The 12,060-nt window shown below is 35.6% G+C and overlaps 1 protein-coding gene across 1 annotated transcript; it reads right to left on the bottom strand.

Annotated features, from left to right (window-relative positions):
* Window positions 1-731: 731 nt before the first annotated feature.
* On the bottom strand, window positions 732-8,148 carry pax4 (paired box 4). Its single transcript, XM_059326355.1, has 10 exons — window positions 8,118-8,148; window positions 7,253-7,383; window positions 6,858-7,073; window positions 6,672-6,762; window positions 5,735-5,875; window positions 5,544-5,626; window positions 5,396-5,453; window positions 4,790-4,851; window positions 3,210-3,315; window positions 732-1,048 (listed from the first exon to the last, which is right to left on the bottom strand). Exons 1-10 carry the CDS (start codon window positions 8,146-8,148, stop codon window positions 732-734), a joined length of 1,236 nt encoding a protein of 411 aa, XP_059182338.1.
* Between the last annotated feature and the right edge of the window lie 3,912 nt (window positions 8,149-12,060).

The following is a 12,060-nucleotide window of genomic DNA, read 5'->3' as shown; positions in this document are numbered from 1 at the left end:
GAAGCTCAGCTTTCACTGATGAGAATGGGTGTGTGAAGTATTAGTTGAACCAATGATAAGCCACTTCTCTACAATCACTCAGAGCTGAATCCATAAACCATAAACACTTTACAACATATATGAACCAGCAGGAGATAGTGAGGACCATTTCTACAACACTGTGACACTGTATTGTGCACAGCTCCCAAAGGAGGTTTATGTTTGTTGTAAATAAGGTGTTTTTTTTCCTTTTGCACAATGCTCTAAACAAATTAGAATTGCAAAGAGCATATGCAATAAAAATGTGAAACATACAAATTCAGTGTGTTGTACTCAGTTACCTCACTAAATACAGTAATGTGTAACTTTACTGTAGTTTTCAAATGGCTGTGTAAATAGTATAAAGTCTGTCTGGAGCATTTTCAGGTAGCGTCACCAAGATCTGACTTTTTTGCATTGGAAAACATTTAGAGACTAAACTGTCATAATGAAAACATGACAGAAACATTTGACTATCTTGTTCATAAACATGGTGTCAGGACTTTTCATCTTGATGACACTTTCATTGACATGAATACTTGCTTTGGAGGAATGAGCTATGATCCATTTAGAGACAATAGTGACACGCTTTTGCAGGTTATCAACTAGGTTTTGAAGTTTATACTGATTGTTTTGAGAAATCCATTGACTGTTGTGCAAATGTAAATAGTAATGTGAGAAATGCACCAAAGCGACTGAGAACACCTTTAATGTTACATTGAGTCCAGGTAGCGGTGTGGATTCAGCGCCCAGGGCTGCTGAGTGAAGAGAAAGCTCTCGTCTGTTTGAAGCTGGCTCCATGATAAAGAAACACCCTGCTGGTTCCAGCACTGAGTCACAGGCTGCTCTGCTCTGATTGGCTCAGGTGTCCTTGTGTCTGTGTGATGGTGGAGCAGTGGGAAGGTGAATCTTTCTCTGTGGAGATCCAGAGGAGTCTTGTCTGCCACAGTGTGGCTCATCATGTTGTTAGAGTGATGGAGGAAGGAGGGTGTAACTGCCACGGACGTTAGATGTGCAGAATCTTTCATACCTGAATATCAGATTGAAGGAATTAAATAATTAGTTCACTTTGGTTTTGTAAATTTTGAACTGAGCCATGTTGGTTTTGAAAAAGCTGATTCTTCAGAATAAAACAGATCATTTAGATCATTTAGTTCACAGACAGACAGACAGACAGACAGATAGATAGATAGATAGATGGATGGATGGATGGATGGATAGATAGATAGATAGATAGATAGATAGATAGATAGATAGATAGATAGATGGATGGATGGATGGATGGATGGATGGATGGATGGATGGATGGATGGATGGATGGATGGATGGATGGATGGATGGATGGATGGATGGATAGATAGATAGATAGATAGATAGATAGATAGATAGATAGATAGATAGATAGATAGATAGATAGATGGATAGATAGATAGATAGATAGATAGATAGATAGATAGATAGATAGATAGATAGATAGATAGATAGAGATAGACAGTATAAGATTATAAGAAGCAAAGAAGAATGTGTAATATAAAATAAATAAAGGTATCTGCGATATTAAACTATTATTATTAAATCTACCTGTACAAAAGAGAAAATAAAAACAATGTGATATTTATAGCCTATATACATAAGCGTTGTTTTTTTGCTTTTTTTTTTTTTTTTTTTTAAATCTTCCTCTGGCATGTTTGTTGTTGTAATACTAATTTCGGGCACAAGAGGCAGAAGTGCCCCATTACAGTTTTTCTCTGTCGCTTTGGTGCCTTTCTCACATTACTATTTACATTTGCAAATCAGTTAATGGATTCCTCAAAACAATTAGTACAAACTGCAAAACCTAGTTGATAACCTGTAAAAGCGTGTCACTTGCTCTAAATGGATCAGAGCTCATTCCTCTACAGCAAGTATTCATGTCAATGAAAGTGTCAGTGACATCAAGACGAAAAGTCCTGACACCATGTTTATGAACAAGATAGTCAAATGTCTCTGTCATGTTTTCAACATGACAGTTTACTATGTAAATGTTTTCCAATGCAAAAAAGTCAGATCTTGGTGACGCTACCTGAAAATGCTCCAGACAGCACTATATACTATTTGCACAGCCATTTGAAAACTACAGTAAAGTTACACTTTACTGTATTTAGTGAGGTAACTGAGTACAACACACTGAATATTTATGTTTCATATTTTAACTGCATATGTTCTTTGCAATTCTATTTTGTTCACAGCATTGTGCAAAAGGAAAAATACAGCCTTATTTACAACAAACATAAAGTCCCTTTGGGTAGAGCTGTGCACAACTGTTGGAACTGAACATACAACATAAATATTACTGTAAAGTATTCATGCACATCCAGACGTTCCTCTCTGTCAGGCCACATAGGTTCATCTACATCACAGTCAATATCATCTCTTGCAATGCAGCAAGGAAAGTATCTCCTCAAGTTCAACTTTTTTGTATGTAACGACTCAAGCAATGAAATGAGGACTATTAGATTTATATGGAATGACTATCCAGCATTCACAAGTATAGTTAATTTTGACTGACATGTTGTGACAAATATTAAAGTTATAAAACAGCAGAGTTGTATGAAAGCAGTTGATGCATTATCAAAAGCATTTGCAATTTATTGTAAGGAATGAGAAACTGCTACTATGATGTACACAAATGACTAAATGTTGAGGAGGTTGAACTCACTGTTGTGCATTAATAGTGATGTGAGAAATGCACCAAAGCGACTGAGAAAAACTGTAACACCAGTTTCTAAATAAGACTAACAGTATTCATGTTTTCCTCCAGTTGAGTTTTAATTTCTCCATGCAATCTAAACACAACATGTATTGCTATTACATCACTTTTATTTATATTTCATTAGTAAAAATTCACACGATTTAAAAATGATAATTTGGACCAAATTTTCACCTGCCAAAACTTTTCCCCACCCGTCTAACAGATAAGTGAGAAAAAAAGGAATTTAGAATGAAATAAATATCTGTGTAAAACTTTTCTTTAACCTGTTCTTAAGTCTTAAACACAGGGGAGAAAACTATTTAGAACTAGACTATTTGAACTTTAGACTTCTGTAAAAAAAAAACTTTAGGAAATGGATCACCAGAATGTTTTTTCTCACTTGCCTCTCAAAGCTTCCGTATTAACTCACTGATTTGATTTTAAAATATATATTACTTACCTAGTTCTGTTGGGAAGAAAACGCCATTTTGAAACTTCCTGACAGCTGTATTGTATGTAGGGGGGGCATCTGAGTTTTCACAGTAGACTCTTGACATTCCTGTTGCCTTCAAATCAACAAAAGCACAATCAGAAAATTAAAAAAAAAACAGTTAAAGAACCCAGAAGCCTTTTTTGAGTCATCTTAGCCATATAACTTAACCCTTTATCAGGCAAATAACTATATTTGGTAACTTCAGGTATTATTTCGAGAAAAAAGTTGCACATTTCCTAGAAAAAAAGGTGCAGATTTAAGAAATTTAAAGTGGCAAATCTGCGCGAAAAAAAGTCGCAGATTTATGAGAAAAAAGTGGAAAAAAGCAACTTTTTTCTCCCAGATTCACCACTTTAACCCTTAATAGGACACTCATTGAAATACTTGCAAATTCCAAATTTCAGAGTATTGGAGGATATTACATACTGCCAGAATGTGTAAAAAAAACATACGAAAATAATATTTTGAGAAAAAAGTTTCCGAGATTAAAGTGGCAAATCTACGAGAAAAAGCTGCTTTTTCCCACTTTAAATCTCTTAAATCTGCAACTTTTTTTTCTTGTAGATTTGCCACTTTAATCTAGTAAATTTGCAACTTTTTTCTCGAAATATTACCCGAAGTTACCAAATATAGTTATTCGCCTGATAAAGGGTTAAACAATATTACATTTTAAAGTCTTGAGACTCTATGTATAGCTCTACAACAGTAAACATCCATGGCTAAATATGTAAATGATAGAGCAAAGGAAAAAATCATCTTTAGGTATTATCTAGGAAGAATTTAAAGGTAAAATGTCAGCTAATCTACTCTGTCAGGACTGTTTAGGTCCGTATGATTCGACTTGATAGACAGCAGTGGTGGAAAGTAACTATGTACATTTACTCAAGTTCTGTACTTAAGTACAATTTTGAGGTAATTGTACTTTACTTGAGTATTTCCATTTAATGTAACTTTTTACTTCTACTCCACTACATTTAGCTGCCAGCTTTAGTTACTTTTCAGGTCGAGATTTAACATTAAATATATGATCAATTTAAATTTTAGACTTTAAAAAAAAAAAAAATCTTATAACAGTATATTAAGTGATTAAATGAGTCCTGTCTTTACAAAATTAAAACACTGCTTACTTAAAAGCATCAATACAAATAATGTCATAATATATTTAGAATATATAAAACAATCTGAGTGGGTCCATTCTGCATAACCAGTACTTTTACTTTTGATACTTTAAGTCCATTTTGATGCTGATACTTTTGTACTTTTTAATTAAGTAAGTTTTAAATGCAGGACTTTTACTTGTAGTGGAGTAATTTCATAGTGTTGTATTAGTACTTTTACTTAAGTAAGGGATCTGAATACTTTTTCCACCACTGATGGACAGTGACTAAACAACACATCCACTGTTGTCAGAAATCTCTCACGTGGAAGAACCATAACTGTCAGAAAATACTTTGTTCAAGTACAGGATGACCCCTTTTTTAAAAGTAAGAAGCTGCTTCATAAAAAGACATTTTTAGGATCATGACATTTGTTAACACACACTGTACCTGCTGAGCTGTGAATCTGTGAGAAAGATTCCCAGGAATAACATCGCTTTGCTTCTGAAGGTCTGCAGGCGTTATGGAGAAATACATTTTGTCAAATATTGTAGCATCATGCATCATCTTTGTCGGCTTTACCACAAACACACATACACTGTTAAACGTTTTACTGTAAAATTACAGTAAATTACTGGCAGCAGTTTCGCCAGTAAGTTACTGTAAAATTTCTTCTACTGTATTATAGAAATACAGGTTCGTTTACTGACAAACTGTCTCGAAACGAAGAAAAAAAAATAGTGTGACGTTTAAATGTTTAACTCTAAATTATGTTACAACTAATCCATGAAAACGCTATATTAGCTTCACTGGAAAAACAACATATTGTGATAATTTCAGCCCAGACAAAAATGGAATAAAACTTTTCTTCTTTTAGAAAATAACGGCTTTATTTTCCCGACATGCTCAGCTGAAAACCGTAAGTTCCTGAATGCCTGAGCAATCATGATAACTCCCACAATGCATTGCTTTCACAGCAATATACTGTACAATCATAATACAGCAAGTTACTGTTAGAATTTTACTGTAAATTTACAGCAAAGTCTTACAGTGTACACTTACTCCTGTGTTTGGCCTCCCTCCTCCATTTAGCCCGTCTGTTTGAAAACCAGACCTTTGAGAGACAGACAATCATCTCAAGAGCAGAAAGATAAAGCTTGTGATTTTGTACGAGCGTTTTCATGATTGAAAATTATAACCTTACCTTGATTGTGTCCTCGGGAAGTTTAATATCAGCTGACAGTTTCTCTCTCGTGTACATATCTGCATACTGGCTGTGAGAGAATTCTGATTCGGGAGATAGAGAGATGTTTTAACTGAGCTTTTCTGGGTGGAAAATGCAGTTTTGTGTTAGTTAGAAGCATGCATGGACTTTTAAAAAAGATTTGAAGTCACCTTGCTCCAGTGCTGTGCTCTGCTGGGAGGTGAATGTGGTGCGGTTTCGGTGCTGGGCACCTTTAGGCTTCTGATTGTTGCTGCATGCTGTCTCAGACATCTTTCTCTCATTCACTTCTTCTTCAATCAGAGAATCTAAATCTGCGAAATAGTGCTGGTTAGACTTATCTCTCTTTGCTAGTTTAATTTAAGTGTGCACTATAGTCATGGGAAAAATATTAGACCATTGTTTTCTTCAATTTCTTGTTCATTTTAATGCCTGGTACAACTAAAGGTACATTTGTTTGGACAAATATAATGATAACAACAAAAATGGCTCATAAGAGTTTAATTTAAGAGCTGATGTCTAGCCATTTTCCATGTTTTTTTTTATAATAACCAAAATATTATCAAGAAAACCATGGAAAATGGCTAGATATCAGCTCTTAAATTAAACTCTTATGAGCTATTTTTGTTATCATTATATTTGTCCAAAAAAATGTAAGGCAAGCAAGGAGAAAACAAGGCCTGTCTAATATTATAACAACAAAAATGGCTCATAAGAGTTTAATTTAAGAGCTGATTTCTAGAGATTTTTTATGGTTTTCTTGATAAAAACCAAAATCATTATCAAGAAAACCATGGAAAATGGCTAGATATCAGCTCTTAGATTAAACTTGTATAAGCTATTTTTGTTGTTTTCATTATATTTGTCCAAACAAATGAGCCTTTAGTTGTACCAGGCATTAAAATGAACAAGAAATTGAAGAAAACCAGGGTGGTCTAATATTTTTTTCCATGACTGTATATTCATAAAGGGTTGATAAACATAAAGCATAAAAGTGATGATGGTTCTTTGGGAAATGATGCACTTTGTCCTTGCATATTAGTGACTTTATATGATCTGCTGGGGGTCAAAGGTTATCCATTCTTTCACCTATTTCCAGTGGTGATTCACGCTGCTCAGTCCTGATGTGCGCATTGATCTCCATGCACATCGGTCCGTGGTCCAAGTGGATCTTCCTTAAAATCCGATTTATAGACGACACCTTGCAGAACACAGTGTACAAACAGCTCACATTATTTTGGTGGAACTTTCTTTGTTTTGTTTGTGTCATAAAAACTAAATGTCACTCTCACTCACGCTGGGAACTTTGGAGGCTTTGCATATTCGTGCTGCTGCAAGACGTTTACGAATTTCCCAAGCAAATATTGTGGGATGTTCCCGTTTGCACTGGATGATGGTGGAGATGACACCCGGGGTGAGAAGCCGAGGTCTGCTCCCTCCAACAGTCTTTGGCTCCAGGAGTCCAGTGCGGCGGAAGCGGCTCAGGATCTTACTGACGCAGCCGTTGGAAACCTGAAATACGCAGAGGGGTCGAAAAAACAACTCTGAAGATAATGTGAAGCTTTTATTCACTATCACAGAACTGTGCGTGAGAATATTAACACAGCAACGCGCTTTAGCCAACTTTTCTCCTCCTGTTAAAGTCTACTTGTGGCTATTTGCGCAACTTTGCCAAAAAGAGTTTGGCGTACCCGAAGGATTCTGGAGATCTGGCTCGGACGGACCCCCTCGGAGGCCAGCTCAATCATTTTCCTCCTCTTGGATTCCGGGAGAGGTCTTCCGTTGAGAAACATCCCTCCCAGCTGGTTGACACTTCCACCACCTTATAACAACACAGCCTGTACTAGTTAAACCTGTCTTTAGAATAACATTTCAATTGCTTATTCACTCTGAAAAAGAAAGATTGAAATTGCATTTTATGAAGTTTACACCTGGATTGTAGTCGCTGCAATGCAAAGTCTCAACAGGTGGTTTTATTAACCCTATAAAGCCTGAACCATTAAATAATTGCCAGAAAATTCTTCTTTTTTTTTAAACTGGAGTGTTTATTGAACCTGCTGACAGATAATTTAAAAAAAAATCCAAAAACAATAGGGATATATGATTCTAATTTGAATCATATTTGATACATCAGTTCTTTTTGTGCAATTTGTTGCTCACAGTTTGTTTTTCTTGAACTAACAAAAACATATAAAACCCAACATTTTTAACCTTTTAAGGCTTTACTTTCTTTTAACATTTTCTTCAAACATGCAAAATATTTTTCAACATCATACATCTGCTGATATGAAGTTTTCACGCAGCAATGACTGATCCACCAGTGGAACCTGCATATAAATTTTGCTATATCTTGTATTTTTGTGCAATTTGTTGCTCAGTTTTTTTTTCTTCAACACATGTATACATCAGGTTTTTCAGGAAAAAAATATCACACTGATGATGTTTAGGTCTCAAAAACTTGTGTATCAAATATGATACACTTGGCTTCATAGGGTTAAGTGTCTTAACATCTATTATAAGCCTAAATTCGCAGCATAATAGAGTTGTAAAAGTAACCTTTATTCGGTAGATCGTTGGTTCCGCACATCTCCACTTGCCCCCAGTCTGGATGGAAAATAAAACGCGTAATGGTTCCAAAAAAGCAGCTTAAAGTGCGAAAAGCACAAAACCAGCTTGTAGAAAAATTAAAGTTAACAGTGCAGTTAACTCCACTTGTCTCTGGTGAATGACAGTGAGAGGAATCCCGCCCTTCAGCAGACATTTATAGACCTGCAGACCTGCACATGACGCGGTGGCCTGTTACCTGAAGTGTCAATATTTCCTGGAACTGAACGTTGGCATCATAGACTTTAAATTCAGGTCTTTACGTAGTCATATCATGATCTTCTGATTTTTATTCCACTTGTATTTTAAGTTGTTTCAATGATTTTTCAAAACAAGAGTCCAATACTATTTTATTCAAGCAGTGTGCATTCATGATTCAGGAAGATTCCTCCAAAGAGCCCTCCAGCAAGTTACATATTCATTTTTACAAAGTCATTTTTTATTTTTACTGGTGTAAATTTGAGCTCCAGCTGTTTTTATGCACATGAAACATTTAGTCAAAGAGAAAAAATAAAAAACTAAGCATAAAAGAATGTGCTCTCTGAGTTGCATGTGCTTCATACTAAGTCAAATAAGAGATCACTAACCAACATCATCATATTTGCACCGTTTTATTTTGGTGCCATATTACTTATAGACGCAGCTGCTGCACCAGAAACGTGACCTGAATAATACAATTTACTAAATTTCTTCGCTTTACCACATTTCATCGGCGCCATAAATTAATATTTCCGCTTCTAGATCTTTTAGAAATTGTGATATTCATTCAAAATGTGTGTACAGCTGTAACCAGCTAATCCACATCGTAATATTCACGTTTGGGAATTCAGACTGGTTTCCTTTTGCGCAGTGACTGCCCACAGCCACAAGCAGATAAACACAATATTCGGTGCAACACAGTTTAGTCTTTACACGTTCTGCTTCAGGTGCAAATCCCATTTTTCAAGAAGCCAAATAACCAACACTGGTATGTTTCCCATCCTTTAGGGGGACTTGTGGTCACGTGACTTGAGCATCCTTTCCCAGGTGAAGTGGCTCAGATTAAAAGGATCTCTGGTCTCCTTTCATAAAACAAACATTTGGAAATCTGCGCCAATGACGACTGCCATATGGTAAAGTGCTTTTGATAAATCATAAATCCATCACCCAGTCTCTCTTTATTACATTTTCTTTCAAAACGTGAACAAATAGACTCGTGTATGGGCGCAAGGAAAGGGCCAATTGGGGGACCTGGTTTATCCAGAAGAGGGAGGCTAAAATAACCCTCACAGATGTTCCTTGGGCAGCCAGCAGATAAAAATGCGTTGTAAACGTTTCAAAGGGAAATATTTGACGAGCAAATATTAGCCTATGTGAAAAGCCACACAAGGCTCGTCTTTTGGCCTGTTTAATGACTAATTGAATATCATTAGTTGGGTCCACACAGATCGAAGTGCCACCGAAATAAAGGCTCAGATTTTAAAATGCCATATGGCCCAAATTATACATTAACCCTGAGTTAGAGGACAATAATACTCTCTGTGTACAATCAACCAGGCTAGATAGAGGACAGCCATTTTTGGACACCATCATCTCCTTGCCAACCGAGACAAAGGACAAATAAGGCAAGCCTTTTTATTTATTACCGGGGAGTTGATGTGGTCATTGATTTATAGTACTTTATTGCGCTTACAGTGTGTGCCAAACGAGGTTGATTAAAGTACTTAGATTGTGTTGTTAAGACAGCAGTGCATATTCGTGGTGCGTAAATTCTAATCTGGACTCGCCAGAGGAGGGAGCGGGACTTTAAGTGGCTGGATCATGCCAGATAATAAGTATAGATTTTACTAAGTCATTCTAGCTGTCTGTCCTATGCATAAAACACGCATATTGGTGCTTTACTGCACCTCGAAGCGTTGAGAAATGTTTGTAATTCATCCGCGTAAAAGGTTTCCAAAACCTCTCCAAAGCGCACTGAGGTACAGTGTGCGCAACGGAGCTACCTCCGTGGTGGCTTTTTCCACCCTGTTGTCACACTTATTTATGATCCATGTTTTTCATTTTTCATTTTACTTGAATATTTTTTCCATCCTGTGAACTCAGACGCCTGTTTAAGTACTTCTTTATTAACAGGTTTTCTACATTCATTTTATGTTTGTAGCCAAATATGCCGATTTCAGCAGTATAGCTAACGCCCAAAAATAATTTATCTTAAATGACATTCAGTTTTAACTGAGTTTTTTATGCTTTATTAAAAAAAATTAAGGTCTTGAGTCGATTTTTCTTTCACGTTCATTTTCAAAGATTTAAAGACTCAAAATTGGATAAATTAGGTGATAATTACACGATTTGTGCAACCCAGGTTATTAAAAATATTCATGTTCCACAATACCAAAGCTTCACCGTCATCTTGAACTAATTGCAACAAACTTTTGAAGACACTTTTCTTTCAATACGTTCATTTTATTCCAACATTGTGATAATATATTATCCATATATATCCTCACAACAGGTGAAATGACATAGCGATCCACTTTTAATCTCTTTTAAATTTTTATTTGCATCACTCCTTCGAGGATTACATTTGTTCACTTGAACTTCTATAAAACATGCGCTTATGAGTTATGAAAAAATTAAGCTCTACCAGCTCCTTATAACTTAAATGTGATTAACAACGCTCCATTGGATCACAGTGGTTTGGTCCTAGGATGCGCAATAGCCAAAATAGTCTGTAAGGTTGTGTGCAAAAATGAACCAGATGTAATCAAAATATTTTAATTAATACCAAGTTTATCTTTACCTGTTGTTCAACAGCCCAGATAAGCATGCGGGCTGTTGAAGATGAAATTACAGATTTGCTCAAATTTTAAATTAAAATACATTATATTGAAGGTCAGTAACAGGGTATCTGGTGATTATCTTTCCTGTAAATTTGTCATTATGGGTATGAAAATGTTTCCTGCATTTGTATTTTTATTTTTAACTATAATGTAGCTGAGCCAGTCCCCAATCAGTCCAATGTAAGTTTTTAAATCATACAATTTTATTAAGATTTTTTTCCAATCTGATTGTGCATTCATGACATATAAATCACCTCTTTTCCTTGTTGTTTCCCCCCTAAGGTAATATCGTGATGCCAGCTTCTCTCCTGAAATAAGTGAGTAGCTAATAAAAAAAAAAAATCTGAATATACTTGTGTCATATATTTATGGAAATAGAGTGACTCATCGAAATAAGTCAGCTGGAAAATTAATAATAGAAATGGAAGATGTTCTGGCTTGAATTACCCAAGCTTAATACATGGGTTGATAATGTTTAGTTGTTGACAATCTAGCAAAAATCCCCCTCGCCACCTATGACTTACAGGACTGAACATCCAAACATAGTAAAGCATAATCAGAAATGCTTATATTAAGCCTCACTGTCCATGCTGCAAGCCATACAACTCTGCTAGGGTTGATATGGGATGTGACAGCCAAAGGGCCATATTGACACATTTGCACACCACTTTAAACTCATTGTATACATGTATATGCACATATACACTACAGGTCAAAAGTTTTAGAACACCCCAATTTTTCCAGTTTTTTATTGAAATTCAAGCAGTTCAAGTCAAATGAACAGCTTGAAAGGGTCCAAAGGTAAGTGGTGAACTGCCAGAGGTAAATAAAAAAAGGTAAGCTGAACCAAAACTGGAAAATAATGTACATTTCAGAATTATACAAGTAGGCCTTTTTCAGGGAACAAGAAATGGGTTAACAACTCAACTCTATGGAGTCTTGGGCTATTTTGTCCATTTTTTAATTCTTTTCATGTCTTTGTAGGTCATTTTGTGTCTTTTTTTAGTCATTTTGTGTCTTTTTGTGTCTTTTTTTGGTCATTTTGTCTTTTTTTAGTCATTTTGTGTCATTTTGTG

Source organism: Centropristis striata, chromosome 22 (genome assembly GCF_030273125.1).
Source record: "Centropristis striata isolate RG_2023a ecotype Rhode Island chromosome 22, C.striata_1.0, whole genome shotgun sequence".
NCBI classification, from domain to species: domain Eukaryota; kingdom Metazoa; phylum Chordata; class Actinopteri; order Perciformes; family Serranidae; genus Centropristis; species Centropristis striata.
The sequence above is the reverse complement of the archived record's forward strand: the minus strand, read 5'-3'. Positions and strand labels throughout refer to the sequence as shown.

Excerpts from the sequence above, each read along its gene's own strand:
- pax4 (XM_059326355.1), bottom strand. The coding sequence starts at position 8,148 with ATGTGCGGAACCAACGATCTACCGAATAAAG. Across the intron at positions 5,876-6,671 it reads GCACATCAGGACTGAGCAGC|ATTTAGATTCTCTGATTGAA; the intron begins GTGAATCACCAC and ends ACTATTTCGCAG. Across the intron at positions 5,627-5,734 it reads GAGCACAGCACTGGAGCAAG|AATTCTCTCACAGCCAGTAT; the intron begins GTGACTTCAAAT and ends CTCCCGAATCAG.